Genomic DNA, 18,686 nt, shown 5'->3' with positions numbered 1-18,686 from the left:
ATCACTTCGGTGTTTTGTGACCACATAGAGGGGTGGGATAGGGAGGGTGGGAGGGAGACGTAACACGGAGGGGATATGGGGATATATGTATATGTATAGGTGATTCACTTTGTTATAAAGCAGAAACTAACACACCATTGCAAATCAATTATACTCCAATAAAGATGTTAAAAACAAAATGTAAAGAAAAAAAGAACTGGAAGGATTTAAGAATGGCTACAATGAAGGACTGGGCTGCAGAATGAATTATTTAAAGTTATCCCAATATGCCCTGCTCCTTCACTCCTCTGCTCCCACCTCCTGGGTTTGGAGTAGAGGAGTTTCTTCGCATTATGTGATGAGCTTTAGTGCATCACTTCCTGTTTTACCTCCTCTCAGGCATCTTTCCGCAACCACAGCATCACCACCCTAGACAAGCTTGCATTTTATCTTACCCCACACCATCTATCCATGTATTCCGCACTGTGCCTGCAGTGTTTCTCATGTTACATAGTCATCAACTATTTTCTGATACATTTACTGAGCTCCGTATGCTTTGAGGATGGGATTTTTGTCCTCTTCTTATTTTTCCAACTCAGCACAGAGCAAAGCACACAGTAGATAGTTAAGTTTTTAGTGAAAAGGAGTGGAAAGAGTTAAAATAGCTTTTATTCTTGTAGCTCATCTGCAGATGTACTGGGTTGGGTAGGAAGATAGGCAATCTTCTCCGGACATATATTTGGGAATGAAATTAATTCAAAGCCTCTCAATGAACACATGGGTGACTCATGGGATCTTTATCTCCCTGAGATAACATAGAAAGGAAACAGTGACAGAATCACAACCTGGCTTTTTTAAAAAGGCCCACAGAGAACATGCAGCATTCTGGGGAGAATAATTACTTAGATTGGAGTAGGGACAGAATAGAAAGAAAGGCAAATATTTGATTCTTTGTGAGTGAGAGGATGGGGTTCTTTTTAACGTGCAAAGCTTGTTTTATGGAATCTTTGGAGACCTTGCCCATCCGAAAAGGAAGACAAAGCAGGATACCAGCGGAGGAGTTGTTTTTCTTTACAGTGTCTTCTTTTAGCAATAACTATTCAAATTAAAGGAGAACATAAATTGTAATCAGCAACTTTTGTTAGATCAGAAAGATGCCAATAAACGCCCTCTCCTCCTTCTACCTCTCAAAGAATCTTTGCAGCAGCAAGGAAGGCAAAGGAAAAGAAAAGGGACAGCAATTTCAGAAGGTAAGAGAAAGAGAAAAAGAAAGCAAGAACAAAAGAGCCCCAGGAAGGCAAGGTGATGTTGGTGCCTGAGCTGGACCATACAGTGTATGATCTTGGGGGTCAGAAGAGACCTCAAGAGGTAATGGGGGAAAAGAATCCCTATAGTTGCTGGAGAGGGTGTGGAGAAAAGGGAACACTCATGCACTGCTGGTTGGAATGTGAATTGGTACAGCCACTATGGAGAACAGTATGGAGGTTCCTTAAAAAACTACAAATAGAACTACCGTACGACCCAGCAATCCCACTACTGGGCATATATCCTGAGAAAACCATAATTCAAAAAGAGTCATGTACCAAAATGTTCACTGCAGCTCTATTTACAATAGCCCGGAAATGGAAACAACCTAAGTGTCCATCATCGGATGAATGGATAAAGAAGATGTGGCACATATATACAATGGAATATTACTCAGCCATAAAAAGAAACGAAATTGAGTTATTTGTAGTGAGGTGGATGGATTTGTAGTGTAGTGAGGTGGTGTCTGTCACACAGTGAAGTAAGTCAGAAAGAGAAAAACAAATACCATATGCTAACACATATATCTGGAATTTAAGAAAAAAAAATGTCATGAAGAACCTAGGGGTGAGACAGGAATAAAGACGCAGACCTACTAGAGAATGGACTTGAGGATATGGGGAGGGGGAAGGGTAAGCTGTGACAAAGTGAGAGAGTGGCATGGACATATATACACTACCAAACGTAAGGTAGATAGCTAGTGGGAAGTAGCCGCATCGCACAGGGAGATCAGCTTGGTGCTTTGTGACTGCCTGGAGGGGTGGGATAGGGAGGGTAGGAGCGAGGGAGATGCAAGAGGGAAGAGATATGGGAACATATGTATATGTATAACTGATTCACTTTGTTATAAAGCAAAAACTAACATACCATTGTAAAGCAATTATACTCCAATAAAGATGTTAAAAAAAAAAAAAAAAGAATCCCTATAGTTATCCTGCTACGGAAATAATGGAGAAATTACAAAGGGAAAATACTCTTAGAAAATGCAGCTCGCTTATATACACTTTTATTGTGCTATTATTTCACTTCTTATTAAGGGTAATGATCTCTCAGAAAGCTCTTGCAGCACAATAAAACAAAGGATATAGGCTAATTGGGATATTATTATGAAAATAACATGATCTTTTCAAAAGAAGACTATCAACTAAAAGAATAGACCAGATATAGGGCCTCATTTGTATTTCATGGCTGCAAGTTTGAAACTATCCTGCATAAATTATGTAAAAAACCCAACCCACAAAGAGACACACGTTTAGCCACCCTACACAGCACCAACCATTCTCTTATAGTATCATGCTACTGAGAAAACTCATACCTTCCACAGTTGCTCGCTTGGGCTGAATGGTGATGGCTCCTTCTGCAATATCTTCATGCTGGTGCAGTGGGTTTATTTTGGATCCCCAACTGTCTGATCCCACCCAAAGGAAATGGCCTACTTGGTCAGCTCTTTTGGCTGCTGCAAGGATCTGCCTGTGGAGAGGAACATTAAAAATATATCTTAATGATAAAGAGCAGCTATTGAACACATACATATTAGGAATCAAGCAGAAGAAAAGCAAGTTAATATTTCTCAAAAAGTGATCAATAGTAAGAAAAAGGATTTACATCCTTAATATATAAAGAGTTTTTGTACACCAATAAGACAAGTAATCAAAGTAGCTTGAGGTAAATAGGCAGAGTATTAAAAATCAAAAGACAAAAGGAGTAATATAAATAACCAGTAAGCTGGTTATTCACATACATTAAAAAGGCAGAAAATGTGAATTAGAACACAATATTTAACTTTGGCCAAAACGTTCGTTTGGTTTTATTCTGTGTTGTGAGTTTTGGCATGAGGCTGGAGACGTGAGCACTCCCATTCGCTGCTGGTAGTACGTATCTTTTCTGGAAAGCAATGTATCAGTCTAAATGAAGCATCTTGAATTATTTATAAAAATGAACAGAAATTCACATTAAGCTTGAAACATGTACAGCTCATGTTTATAAATGAAAATAGCATACAAATAACAAGGGCAATAAGGGCAAATAAAAAAAGGGAAACTCATTCTTCATGAAATTAATACAATAATATTTTTGGAAGAACAGGGGATGGATAAGAGGTAACTACATTTGTGCAACAGAAACTACTTTGGTGGGTAATAACAGCAGTGGTTGTTGGTTTGCCTCTCAGGACTTGCAGATACCAGGTACCACAGATGTACATGGTTCAATACAATATGACTGGTTGAAAAACTGTATATGAAATTGCAAAAACCAAAGGTCTCCTTCTCTTTCATCTGGGCAGCATATGGAATGGTAATTTTCCAATAAAATCCTAAGGAATAGGTTCTGATACTGTGAACACCCAAACGTAGAAGGTGGTAGATGTGAGGTGGTGAGTTAAACATGACGGTGGTCGGAGTGAGGGAAGAAGTTAAATTACCATTAAGAAATGAAATGGTAAGACCCTCTAGGAAATCTTCACCTGGCTTACAGAATTCTAGAAACCAAAGGTGTGTTTTCCCAGGCAGAAAACAGCTTATCTGGAAAAATCTGAACCACCCCAGGAAAAAGATTGTAGATACTGACACAGAGTTATTCTCTCATGGAATGGCCACTGGGATGCCTGACCAGTCCACCCAGAGCCCTGTCAGTTGACAAATTCTGCCCATGTACATAGAACTCTCTGTGTCTTACTCCAGTGGAAACTGCCGGAAATGATGCATCATTGTGGAAAATTCCCAAGGTTAAATAGAAACCAAATAAATTAACAAGGGAAAGGAAATTGGTGTGGAGTGAGGCAGAGAAAATATACCAAAAAAACAAACAAAAAAGAAACAAAAAGAAGCAAGTGCAGTTAAATGAGAATTATCATCTCTATTACCAAGAATGAGATAGAAACAACAATAAGAAATAACCCTTAGTTATTAAAAATATGAAACTAAAATTAAGTTAGAAGAGATAAAGAAGAAAGTGAAGAAACATTTTCAGAAAGCAAAACGACAACAAAAAGGTATAACATACACAAGAAAAGATAAGTGTCTTAAAGAATAAAGCCAGGAAGACTTACATCCAACTAATAGCATTTCCAGAACAAATGTAAAGAGAAATTAAAGTTTTAAATATCTTTTTAATGAAAAAAAACCTGCAAGGAATTGAAAGTATGAATTTCCAAATTAAAAGAGACTCATCCAGCAATTTAATGGGGGGAAATAAAGCATGTCACAGAATTAAGAATTCTGGAAAAAGTGAGAATAAAGCTTTCAAGAGAAAACTGGGACCTCTGGAGAGTAATAAGAAGCAGAGTATTACCAACCTCTCAAGAGAAGGGGAAAAAAAAAAAAAAAGGATGACAGATGATGAAGTAATGCCTTCCAAATTTTGAGAAAAAACATTCATAATCTAGAATTCTAATATTTAACACACACAGAATCTCTATACAAATAGAACTGGCATCTATAAAGGTAGAAAGACAGACAGATAGACGGAAAGACAGATAGACGGAAAGACAGATAGATAGATAGACAGATATCCAAGGGATCTTAAAGATTTTCCTATGCAAACTTAGAATCTCAAATGCCTTGCAAGTTTCAAGTTTTGTAATTCATTAGTCACCATAGATACTTGCTATAAATCATTTACGTGCCAGGTATGATGTGTTTAAAAATAAATATGAGACCACACCTTACATTTCCAACTAGTAATTAAGTGTGGAGGCAGGATGAGAATATTTTGAGGCATGAAACACACAGAAAAGTTTTTCTTTAATTTTTCCTTTACTAGAAAATCATTGGAGGGTACACTTCAGCAAAAAAAGAAAATAAATGATGAATAAAAATGAAAGAGAGAGAGAGAGAAAGAAAAAGAAAATCTTAAAATAATAGAGACCAGTCTAGTTTAAAACAGAAAGATAGAGCTTTCAGGAGGGAAGTGTCCGAAAAAGTAATGGAACTCGCAGATTATTTTATATATATGAACATATGGGAAAAGTGATAGGCCTAGGACATTAATAATAAAATATTAAAGATAACTATGCAAGTAAAAAAACTGTCATATTAACTCCAGGAAAAACAAAAAGTTTTTCCCCCAAAATCGTATCACAGAAAAAATACTTGATGCTGTAGTATATAATATTTATACAATCATAATAATGTCAACTCTGAGTTTTACTAAATGAAAATCTGATAGAACACTGTTGGGAAGATAAAGGAGGTGTAAATGAGCCAAATTCTACCTCACATAAGAGGAACTGATAGATAATCTTTTAAAGTAATAGTTCCAAAATTGCAGTATAAGCACATTAGGCAGGTAAAAGCAGTAGAATTCGCTTAAAGAAATATAATAATTGCTCAAGGAGAACAAAACCAGAGAGTATGGTGGGATGGGACAGGAGACCAATGTTTTGCATCAAAAATGTTTTAGTCATATTTTGTTGTTTTAAAAAATTATGTGCCTTTATTATTTTCACAAAAATAAAACACAATCGTTTATACTTTATCCATAGAGATACCATTTCTATTGATACTAATCTATCCAAAGGATATGATTACTGATGCTGTGAAAATCGTATGTTCATTACTGGAGGTAACCTAAATGCAGAGCAATGAGGGACTGGTTAAAGAAATGATAGTGCATCCAAAGGATGGATTAGAGACCAATTAAAATTATACATAGTTTGATTTCTGCACGGTATTGTTAAGAAAAAAAAAGTCAAATTAAAAAAACTGAAAAAGATTATTCAGTTCTTACATAATGAAGGCTGGCCCCACATATATGAATATATGCGTACTTAAAAGTATAGAGTTGTATGACAGCACAGAAAAATAAGGATAATATACAATTTGTTGCTAATAACAGTTCATTGAGAAAGTGCTGATGAGGTTTGAAGAGCATGAAAAGGATGGGGAGAAGCCAACTATAACAAGGTAAGAAAGACAAAACTGATATAAATACAAAAAGTAAATATTCACTTTAATATGTTTACATAAAAGTGTGGGTTAATTTATTAAGAGAAATAAGATTGAACCATTTAAACATATTATGGTATGAGATGTGAACTGCAAAAAGTAGAATATCAAATTCTATGCGATCCTGATTCTGTTGGGGAAAACTTACTTACATTTAGAATAAAATAATTGCAAATGTTAAACCAGAATTTTATTAGTGGTTATCTCTGAGTGTTGGGATAGCAAGTTTTATAGGGGATTACTTGCGATCCTGATTTGTGATTATTCTCTCTAACCTTTAATTCTTCTAGATAAGCAGAGGGCAGAGTAAACGTAAGGATTCCTTTAACTAAAATGCAACGGCAAGAATGTTTCCATTATTTTCCAGTGGGTTACAATAGCCCTGTATTACTTTTATAATCAGAAAAAAAAAGTGTTTCAGGAAAACAATACACTCTTGTCTAACATTCAAATTATCAGTACCCATGACTGATTAAGCACTTAGCTTCAAAATCTAGATATTAAGGTCTTCTCACTGCTATTCTCTGACAAAGTATTTGAAATTAATGTTCTAAGAAACCTCAAAATTCCCCATCTACAGTGCAGATCTTCTGAAAAAAGAAATAACATAACATTGTGGGTTAACAGTGGGCTTAAGTTCATGTTTTGGAAGAAACTTATATATGCACTTGACTTTTATTACTGTGCTCAAAAACTATTACTGCTGTCACTTCTATGAGTCACACTACACAATGGTGTTCAACCACAAACTCCCATGCAGAAAATAATGAGCATAGCTGTTGAGCAGATTTTATACCTTTTTACATCGCAAACTAAAACCTCACACTACCTGCAAGTCAAGGATATTACAACCAATTAATCACCAGAGCTATTAGTAAATAAATCTTTTATGTGCCATGTACATAAATATAAACAGGGGGCCACACCTTATCAATGTATTACGTATTTTAGAATGTGCAAAATATGCATGAAAAGAATTTATGAGATGATTAAGAAAAGTATGAGTTGACAAGATCTGGAGCAAAAAAAAAAGAAAGAGTAATATTATAACAACAAAGTGCCTTAAATAACTAAATCACAAAGTGTTGAAGAAAATGCCCTAAGAGCGAGAGAATCAGCATTTTGTAAGGAGAGAAATGATACGTCTAAGGGGTGATCAGAAACAGTTTCATGGAGAAGGGCATGTTGCAAGTAAACCTCGAAGAACAGACACAATCTCAACAGGTAGCGAGGGAGAGGAGAAACACCATGAGTCAAAGCCCTGATGGAGGAGTGATTAGGACACAGTGGAGGACCAGTCATGCATTGTAGGTGGAGAACTGAGTGAGTGAAGGCAGGGTCTACATGCAAAAATAGGACCACGTTTTAAACCATCGTGAAGTTCAGAGAGAGAGGCCTTTACTTAAATTATTAAACAGACTAGGCATTTGATTCATTCTCATTTGATGACATTCACTGAGGATCTGCCATGTACTGAACACTGTGATAAGGGCTAAGGATATGAAAGGGACTCAAAAGGGGCATCATCTCTGTCTTAATGATGGCTACAGACTAGTGGAGAATACAGACACTATTTAAATGATCAAAGGATGTAAAATTACATCAGTGACATAAACTATGAAACTGAGTTGTTATGAGAAACTTATCAAAGCTACATTGTTCAGAGAAATCTTCCCTCAAAAGCAACACTATCGACAGCACTAAAATGATGAAGTGGGGAAGCAAAGCACTCCAGGCAGCTGGAAGAGAATGTACAAAGACCCAGGGAGGACGAAACACAAATGGCCCCTTGCCTGCAGTACACAAAGCACGAGGGAGCATGGGATGAAATAAAGCTAGAAAAGCACAAGTCCAGATCATCATAGAAAGAGCTCAAAAGGATTTTCATTTTACTGACGGGAAGACTGAGGCCTCAAAGAGTTAGGGAAGTAGGGTGTGGGGCGAGGCTTGCCCAAGGTGAGACGGTGGTCATTTAAGTAGCAAAAAAAAAAAAAATCCATCCTCAGGTATCCTGACTTGAGGTTTAATACTCTTCTCATTTACTCGTCCTGCCACCCATGTCAGAGCTCAAAACTGTGATGGGGTTAAGGTTATGAAAGGAAGTCAAAAGGGGCATCGCCTCCATTTTAATGATGTGTACAAACTAGTGGAGAATACAGACTCCAATTAAGTGATGGGTGGATTCAGAAGCAGATGGAGGATACACATGGACGGGGACACACAGGACCGGCAGGCTGGCAGTGATGGAGGTGCAATACTCCACGTGGGGGTAACAATGGCCTGGAACCTTCAACTTTACTCTTAATAAAATATATTCACCTTCAAATTAAGCGACATATTATTTTGAACTGTGAGACAAACTAAGATTAAAAAAATCCGCACAGCTTTCCCATCGGCAGAGGTGTAAACTGGCAACATCTCTTTGGAAAACAATATTCACATTTAAGAAGGAACGCATCTTTGTCCTGGAAACTTATTTTCCAGGAATTTCTGTTTTAAATACTTACAAATATATAAAGTAATACACTTGTAATTATTATATATTTGCAGTATGTTAATATTATATATCACACATTGTAAAGTATGTGTATATTAACATTTCATATTTGCACACACAGATTTGTGGAAGAGAAAGTTTATCGCAACACAATTTGTAATTGCAAAAGTCTGTAATCAAACTTAAATGTCAATCAGGAAGGGAGCAGTTAGATAAATGACAGGAAATATATAAAATGCAATTCTGCATGGCTATTGAAAAGACTGAATAGATCTATAGGTACTGACATCCAGAGACTTCCACGAAAAAAGAGTGAGTGAAGGCGAGCAGGGGGGAGATCAATAGTGTTCTACCATTTGTGTAAAAATATACACACTGTCCCTAGAAAAATATACAAGACACTGGTTATTAGCTATAGCATCTGGAAAGGAAAAGTTGTTAGCTACGGGACAGGATGAATGCATCTTTTTTTTTTAATCTAGATTTTTAAACATTTTTTGATATTTTAAATCAGGTGTAATTACTGTTTGTTCTAAAAATGATAAGGATTGTGGACCAACCGAGGTGGCAGTGGTCAGAAATGGAAACAGGGCCTACTTGTGTTCTAGAAACATTTCAAAGGTTAGCCCTCCATGGCTTGGCCAAGGAATGAGCTAAAAAGGAAAGTCAAAATTAACAATCAGATTGTTGACACCAAGGAGGATCAAGGTAAAGAAAAAGACGACAAGTGGATTGGAGAATGTAGAGATATGACAAGCTTGGTTTTGAACACATGAAGTCCAAAGCAGGAGTAATATGGCCAGAAATATAAGGCAGTTTTACATTAAGAAGAACCACTCTAGATAAAAGTCTGTTACACGTGGATATATTATTTAGTAAAAGAACCTTCAGAAAGTCCAGGGGTTTTCTCTTTTTACAAGTAATTGAATACAATTTTTTAGCTAATGGGGGGAAATATATGACAGAAACATGCCGCTGCTTCCACGGTTCGCTCTAATTACTTCTGTGGGGTAGAAAGCACGAACAGACTTTGCCACCATGTAATTATCGATTTGATTCTGTGCTATCTTTTCCCCTTTGTCTGCCAGGATCCTGATCTTTCTGTCTCCTAAATTGCAACATGCATATTAACGAATTTCACCAGTCAGCCTTACTTGATATCCTCATCGTTGGCAAAAATCACGACAGCCCTGGAGTTAGGTGTGTCCAGGAGCTGTTTGATAATTTTATCGAAGTCAATGGTCCTGTCTTTGCGTTCTTGGGGGATTCTCACGGACTGGGCAATGCAGAGCCCACCTGTGTAAGAAAAGAAAGCAGAGTATCAATAAAGTTCTCGCAGAGATACCAAACAAACCAGGGAAAGTAGACGGGGAGGAGGAACTTGCAAATTCTGAGTGCATAGCACGTCCTTGGTGATTTGCTGAATGAGGAAGGCTGAGGATATTATGCTGAGTTCATACTTGGTGCACCTTCCATGGTAAGGCACAGCCTCATCTTCTTAGTAATGCACTTGTATGCACAGGAGTACCAGTGATACTCATTCTGGAGAGGTAGGTTTAGGTAGACAAACTGGATGGGAGGGCTTTAAAATGAATGTAAGACACTACAAGAAAACCACAGTCAACTACAATATAAAAGTACTTGAACAGGTAAAACTCATGTCAATTTCTATTGCTTTTCTGGTGTTTGCATTCTCATAATTTTTTCCCCTTTATACCCGTTCCAACTTTTCAAGCTCACAGCCAATGGAGTAAATCTAAAAATAAAACAACAAGAACAAGATCAACTATTATAAGTCAGAGTAATAAATTTTTATTGACCACATACTATGTGCCCAACCTACAAATGTGTGTTCTATGTATGTTATCTGATCTTAAAAATCCTTATAAGGTAGTTAGCATTGCCCATTTCATGTTAATAGAAAAGGGGATTAAACAGAAAAATAAATGTGTTTACTGCAGACTTCTCAGGACCATTATGGTATTAACTGGCTTATGAATATCAAGACAGGGGAACATGCAGCAGTTTAGCAAGCAACTGATACCCTCTCCACTACTCAACACCTGCTTAGTAGCAGCTCCTGGATCTAGTGGTTTTTGTTTGTTTGTTTGTTTTATGAAACACAACTTAAGAAAGGCTTGCATAGACAAAAGAGGTAGAGAGGATTATTTGTAGGAAAGGCCCCAAAGGTCATCCAATGGGCAGAAGACCTAGGGGCAGAGACAAGAGGAAAACCTTGTTCTTTTTGTAATGTGGAGATACCCATAATTAACAAGCTTATACCCAGAGCATCGACAACTGGGTGGAAGCTACTAGGCTTCCATAAGCATAGAAAAGTATAAACTCTAATCCAAAAGTGAACCTCCATTACATCTTTTTTTGTTTGGCTGTCCGTTTGGTTAGTTTTTGTGGCACGCGGGCCTCCACTGTTGTGGCCTCTCCCGTTGCGGAGCACAGGCTCCGGACGCGCAGGCTCAGCGGCCATGGCTCACGGGCCCAGCCGCTCCACGGCATGTGGGATCTTCCCGGATCGGGGCACTAACCCGTGTCCCCTGCATGGGCAGGCGGACTCTCAACCACTGCGCCACCAGGGAAGCCCCCTCCATTACATCTTAATCCCAATCAGTGTCAGCTCTCTCTAAGTGGCTCTCAACCTTCAATGTGCTTGAAATCACCGGTGGTCCTTCTATAAAGTATAGAAGTCCAGCGACACTATCAACCAACTTGACCTAACTGACATTTACAGAGCGATTCCCAGGACAACAGAAGAGTAGACATTCTTTTCAAGTGGGAAATGGAACATTCATTAAGCTAGACCATCTTCTGGGTCATAAAAGAGAAAAAAACCCTTAAATTCAAAAGAACATTATGCTCTCAGACAATAACAGAATCAAACTGAAAATCAATAACAGAAAGAAAAGAGGAAAATCTCCGAACACTTGGAAATTAAACAACATACATCTAAATTAACTTGGAAATTAAACAACACACATCTACCCACGTGTCAAAGAGAAGGTGTCAAGGGAAATTTAAAAGTATTTCTAACTAAATGAAAATGAAACGGCAACATCTCAAAATATATAGATTACAGCTAAACTGATGTTTATACAGAAATAGATATCATTAAATGCTTATGTTTGGAAAGAAGAAACATCCAAAATCAGCAACCTAAACTACTTTAAGAAATAAGAGAGGGGCTTCCCTGGTGGCGCAATAGTTGAGAGTCCGCCTGCCGATGCAGGGGATGCGGGTTCGTGCCCTGGTCCGGGAAGATCCCACATGCTGCGGAGCGGCTGGGCCCGTGAGCCATGGCCGCTGAGCCTGCGCGTCTGGAGCCTGTGCTCCGCAACGGGAGAGGCCACAACAGTGAGAGGCCCGCGTACCACCAAAAAAAAAAAAAAAAGAAAGAAGAGCTAAACAACTCCTCCCCCCAAAAACCAGAAAAAGCCACAATGATAAATAAATAAAAACTAAATACCTATTAAAATAGCTTTTAAAAAATACTAACAATACCAAATACTAGAGAAGGTGCAGAGCAATAGGATCTCATTCATTGCTGGTAGAAATGCACAATGGTACAACCAGTTTGGAAAATAGTTTGGCATTTCCAAAATGTTAAATATAGAGTTAACATATCAAGCAGTAGTTCCAATCCCAGCTGTTTATCCAAGTGAATTGAAAAGTTATGTTCACACAAGTGTGCTCATAAATGTTTATAGAAACTTCATTCATAAACACTAAAACTGGAAACAACTAAGACATGTGTCAACAGGTGAATGGATAAACTAACCGTGGTCTACCCAGGCAATAGGATACTACTCAGCAACAAAAGGGAACTATTGATTCTTGGAAGAACGTGAATGAATCTTAAATGCATTTTGCTAAGTGAAAAAGTTAAACCAAAAATACTACATATTATATAATTCATTCATATGACATTCTAGGAAAAAGCAAAACCATAGGGGTGGAAAATAGATCAGTGGATGCCAGTGGTTATAGGAGAGAGAGGAGGGGTTGACTACAAAGGGACTGCACAAGGGCACTTGGGGGCAGTGGAAACGTTCTGTATGGTACTGTGATGTAGAAACATGACTCCAGGCACTTGCCCAAACCCTAAGAACAACACGTCACAACAACTGGACTCTACTGTATGCAAAATCAACCAAGAAGTTAGGGGATCCTAAAATGGAATGCAGACTGTGACAAATGAACTGCATCATAAATGTATCAGAGAATTTCACTGAAGGGGATGAATAGGAAAGGAGCTGTCCTAAGTAACTTTTAAAAATAGTGTATGACTGGAAACTCTAAGGATAAAGACAAGAAGAACAGCACATAAAATGGTACTCTCATTTGTAAATTTTCCACAGGGATACAAGTTAGCAATGCTGGAACTGCTACCCATACTGGAGTCAAACAAAACAAGAAAGAAATTGTATGTAATGGGAACCAGGTTTCTCAGAGTTAGGTAAAGAATTTAAACGCAAACAAGAGAATGTGGCTAGAATGGAACAAGCGGCGTGAGGCAGAGTCAGACATAGCGTAAACTCACGGCTTAGAGTGAGACGCTTGCATGCGTGGGTTATCTTACACATACGTACATGCATGTGTGGGCTAGCATACATACATACATAGGTACCCTACCACTATCCACTGAGAGAGTCTAGAAGTAGTGACACTCCAATGCAACATCTAGTGACCAGACTGGTTTTGAAATACCATCTTTCAACAAAAAGAACCAGGTCTCTTTGGAGAAATGGATGATTCTGAAGTTGGGGCAAAGCACATGCAAGACAAGTCTGGATCAACTTGTCATGTCAGGAAGCAAGAAGTCCACAAAAGAAAAAAAAAAATGGAAGGGGGGATGTCAGAAGGACGTAGGAGCCAACCTAAAAGAGCTCGCAACGAACAAAGCTAGAATAATATTAGCAACAAAATAAATAATGATGGTACTGAATGACTATCCAAGAATACACACAATACATACTCAGGAATCCATACTATTAACAAATAAGTGACCAAAATAATCAACAAATAGGAAAGATGGAATGAATCCTACTCACAGAACAATCCCAACTAATAAATTTTGAAGGAATGAGTGACATGGAATATTACCATTAGAACATTAGAGGAAAAACTGCTGCAGGCAAGGCCCACTGAGGAATGCTAAAATTCATGTGGGAAATTATAAGAGACACTGAACATTTATATGACTTAAAAGAATCTCACCCCAAATATTTACTAATTATTCTGGTGGTTTAAACATATGCCTACAACTTCTTTGATATTCTTCCTTTGGAGAGGTAGAGATTAATTGTTTTGCCCTTAAGCGTTGTCTGGACTTAGTGCCTAGCTTAAGAATATGGAAAAGGAAAAAGAATAACTGAACAGTGGATAAACTCAGCAGACTCTAACTGTACCACTAAGTTAACATCACTAGTGCTAAGTCACGTTGATTTAATGGGCCCCCTGATATGATGTGATGATAAGGGTGACCCCCATTTGTATTTTACTCTGCCCCAAACCCATAACCTTAATCTTCATCTGCTCATGAGAAAATGTCAGAAAAAAATTCCAATTAAGGGACATTCTACAAAATACCTGACTTGTACTTTTCAAAATTGTCAAGATCATGAAATAAAAGACTGAGAAACTGAAAACTGGATTGGATCCTTGGACAGCAAAAAGACATTCATGTAAAAACTGGTGAAATGTGAATAAAGTCTGTAGTTAAGAGTATTTTTACATTGTTAATTTCTCAATTTTGATAAATGTACACTAGTTATTTAAAGTATTAACATTTGGGGAAAATCGAAGATGGGTATATAGGAATTCTATCTTTGTAACTCTTCTGTAATCTAAAATTATTTCAAGATAAAATTTAAATACACACACACAAACACACACACACACACATCTACCTGTCTATCTAATCTACCTATACCTACCTACCTTTCTGGGTCTTATCTGTAACGAATTCTTATTTAGTAAGTAGTGGAGCAGGCCCAGGAATCTGAACTTTTAACAAGAGCTTTAACTCAGTGGTTCTCATGCATTCATTCACCTGGAGGAGTTGTTTCAAAACATGTATTTCTGGTCCGCCCCTCCAGAATTTCTCATTCAGTAGGTTTGGGTGAGGCCTAGGAATCTGCATTTATAACAAATTTCCAGGTGATGCTGATGTAGGTCAGGGGACCATCTTTTGAGAGCACTGCTCTAGGTGATACTGCTGCAGGTGGCCAGGAGATCAGATTTCGAGAAATATTCACTTGGGTATCTCCAAATTGGTTGTAGCCAATTTAGGTAAAAGTATAACTTAGGCATGGATATTCTAGCCAAACATTTTTAGGGCACTCTTAGGATGGTGAGATAGGGAGAAAGAAGGAAGGGATGCATCATTATGCTTTGTTATAAGGTTTCCAGCGATGCAGAGAGAGAGCAACAGGAGAAATATCCCTTGGGAATGGCGCCTACAGTCTCAAGGCCATAATCGCTCCAAGGCTGGAAAACATCAGGGAGGATAAAGGGATGAAACCATCTGTAAACTGTTCTAGGGCTGCTGTGGGGAAAAAATGGCCACTTTACCACCTTCTCGGCAGGAGAAGGGGAATAATTCTGGATGGAAACCCAGCTTCTCATCAGGATTCAATTACAACTGAGTGGTTAAGCAAATGAGAGCGAACTCCATTTGGCGACACAATTAGTGGAGGGGCGGCCCGCACTTGCGGGTTTCGGGCTCAGCCAGCGCGCACTGGGGGAACCGATGTGTGGAGTTTTGTGACTGCAGAATCGAGATGCTCACCACGTCTCAGAACTGCCCGCAGGTGAGCAAAATCAAACAACTCAACAGAAGAAAGAAACTAGCTGTCAACAGGGTAACGAGAACGGTCACGTTCATAAAGCTAAAATGTAAAAAGGAAAGAAGACTGAAAAACAAAGGATGAGAGAGAAACGTGCTGTTTTGATCTTTTCCTCCTGGAAGGCTTGAGAGGTACCTGCTGGAAAGACAGTCATTTCATTTGCCTCAGACCCAAAGGAGAATGTGGCAGGTAGATAAGTGTACGTATATTGCACACAGGTGACTTTGACCAGGCATTCAATTCAGACCAAGCATGTCATGCCAGAAATGGGCCATTGTGAGACAATAATCCAGGTCTTGTGTGTCTGCCAGCAAGGAATGAAGTGGTGCACACACCTGCACACACACACCTGGTGTTCAGATGTCAGTTAGCTTATTTCTCAATCATGGTGATAACTCAGCACGCTTCACTCAGCTCTTCTAACGTGTAACCAATTTTTTCATCTCAAGCTACTGCCCTATTGAATGCAAGCTTTCTATGGTTCGTGTTCTAGCTTAGTCCCTCAGAGTGGATTCAGCTCGCACACTCTTACATATCTGATGTTATTTAGTCACCTCAGCACCTGAGCAACCTACATTTGAGAAAATATTGGTTCAACAGCACGAGCTTAAGAACCTAACTTTTGAGGTGCATTTCTTTTGTGTGTGAAGACTAATTGGAATTCGGCAGCAGCAGCTGGCATTGCAACTGACGACGAGGCCTTGTATTTCTATGGGGCACAAACACGGAGGAAAAATTGGACGGTATCATCATACGTGTTGCAAATGGATGCATGTCACAGGACAACTCCGTTCATAACACGTCAGCTTTGACTGAAAAAGCCCACTGTCAGCAGCCTGAGGCCATACAAGCCACTGAGGTGATGGAAAGAATTTCAGCATGTCAGAAATCAATCTGCTTTTCAATTTGGAGCTGAAAACTGGTCAGTTTTCTGTCTGTCTGTGGTAGCGAGCAATCTATAACTGCAAGAGAAACTTCAGGAATCAGGCCACAGAGTGTTTCCATTAAAAATACTTTTCTCTCCCAAATGATTATGGATTCTTTTCCATCTAATAAGCAGAAGCAATAGGAAAGCATTTAAAGTTTGCAGCTCAGTTCTGTCAGAGCTTACGCATGATACACTCTCTCTGATGATCTGGTCTATGATTTAGATATGCCAATTCACGTTAGATATGCCAATTCACGTTAGATATGCCAATTCACGTTAGCAAATATTTACTGAGACTCTATTATGTGAAAGGCTCTCTAGGAATTTTTTTTTTTTCTGAAGGAATATATGAGGGCAGTATAAAGAGTCTTAGAAATGACTGTGTTCCATTCTCCATTACAAACGGGGCAACTGAGGTCTGGAGAGTTTGATAGTGATGATATTAATCACAGGAGAAAGACTGACACTCACTAAGTTCTGTGTACGTGTCAGATTCCATCCTAAATGCTTTATATCATAATCATTAGTTATATAACCCCATGAGGCAGCTTTGCTAACATTCCCACTTGGACAGGTGGAAACAGAGGCACTCCGAAGTAACTCACCCCAAATCACAAATTTAATGACAGCGGAGTAGAAGGATTTTTGTCTTTCAAAATATAGTTCACAAATTACAGGGAGAGGATGACAGACATCACAGAAGCAGATAAAGACGTACATAACACATCTTGTTAGAGGAATCACCAAAAGCGTGAGGGAAGAAGTTTAGTCTCAGATGGGATGTTTCACATCTGTGTAGGGGGTCAGTGGAAGGATACTTAATGGAGGGAAGACAGAAGTCAAACTGGAAAAGTCGTTACGGATACGATTGCCCAGCCCTCCCTTCCTTCTTGGCTAACAGATTCCTGGTTTTGCTCAGGGTGGAGAGATGTCTGGTCCCAAGCAACAGCCTATCACAGATCAAGGGGGCAGTTCTACTCCCAAATCTCCCAGCCTCTTTTTAAGGTAGAAGTGACCATGATATCCATGAAACCGGTAGGGGTTGCTGGAGACAGTTCTGGAAAAACTTGCTTGTTTTGGAAAGGAGAGAGGGAAAGAAAGAGGCTGGCATCCCTCTTGCTCCAGCCTTTAGGTTATGTCTAGAGCTCTTACTGTCTTCTTGACACCATCCAGCCACAAGGAAAATGATGAAGAAAAACACTCTGAAAATAGGAAACCAGAAAGAAAGAACTAGAGTCCCTGACGTTATGCATCGTTAAGCAGAAGCAATACTGCCAGCAGCCACTTACCTCTGAACTTCCTGATATGTGAGAAAACAAACCATGCTTTTATTTGACTACTAGCATTCAGTTTTCTGTTATTTGCAATTGAACACAATCCTAACTTATCCTTGCCTTTAAAGAATTTCCAGCCCATTATAAAAGGGAGAGAAAATTCCTGACAGTGTAAACTTTCGAAGAAATGTACAATGCAGAAAAAAGGCCAGGAATCACAACTGCAGTGTTGGGAGATGCTGGGAAAAAGCAACCGATTGGCACCTGCAGGTATCTGTGGGCAAGATAGCTGCGGGGGGAGAGGGAGACGAAGTGGAAGAGAGTAAGTAGCCACATGGACGTGGGAAAAGGTACCCAGGGTCAGAGGAGAGGTGGGCAAAGATTTTGGTGATTGAGGCACATTTGTTGGAAGCCTGAGAATTACAGGCTCAGGGTTTTTGATTTTTCTTAGTCCCTAACTGGCTGCATAATCTTTCACATACGCATATTCCTTTCCAGATTGAGAGGGAAGAGGATAGAAAGCAGGAAGGCTGGAAGCAAGGGCAGATGAACTCTCAAAGGAAATGCTCAGGAGCCAGACTGGAAAGAGCATTTAGGGGAGCTTGCAGAGATGAGCCTGCCTATAGCAACGTGTACTAAAAAGCAGCGGCTAGACCAATGGGGCTGGGGTTGCATTGCACGAGACTTTATCAGACAAAAACCATAAGAAACTATATGCTTGGGCGAAAAACGTTCTCCTCTGTCCCTGCCAGGAGGCACTATGTCTCTCACTAAGAGTAGAGCTCATGTGCTGTCTGGACAGGTTACTGAAAGGTTAATCCATCATATCTTTCAGCCAAGAAATGTTAGACTTCACATCTCACTTAAATATGTTCAGCAATTTCAGGGGCATCACTG

General features: G+C 38.9%; 1 protein-coding gene across 8 annotated transcripts in view; it reads right to left on the bottom strand.

Moving 5' to 3' along the window:
- GRM7 (glutamate metabotropic receptor 7) overlaps positions 1–18,686 on the bottom strand; it is an 863,743-nt gene that overhangs the window by 419,335 nt on the left and 425,722 nt on the right. For all 8 annotated transcript variants that reach the window (XR_010947145.1, XR_010947143.1, XR_010947144.1 and 5 more), the window contains exons 3-4: positions 9,882–10,023; positions 2,600–2,754 (exon numbers count right to left, since the gene is read on the bottom strand). Coding sequence is in view for 4 of the 8 variants with exons in the window: in XM_067755285.1 (XP_067611386.1) it covers positions 2,600–2,754; positions 9,882–10,023 (297 nt within the window). In the remaining 4 variants the exon portion in view is untranslated. The remainder of the gene's footprint in view (positions 1–2,599; positions 2,755–9,881; positions 10,024–18,686) is intronic.

This window comes from Pseudorca crassidens, chromosome 10 (genome assembly GCF_039906515.1).
Source record: "Pseudorca crassidens isolate mPseCra1 chromosome 10, mPseCra1.hap1, whole genome shotgun sequence".
Classification (NCBI taxonomy): Eukaryota; Metazoa; Chordata; class Mammalia; order Artiodactyla; family Delphinidae; genus Pseudorca; species Pseudorca crassidens.
This window is presented reverse-complemented; position numbering and strand designations above follow the sequence as displayed.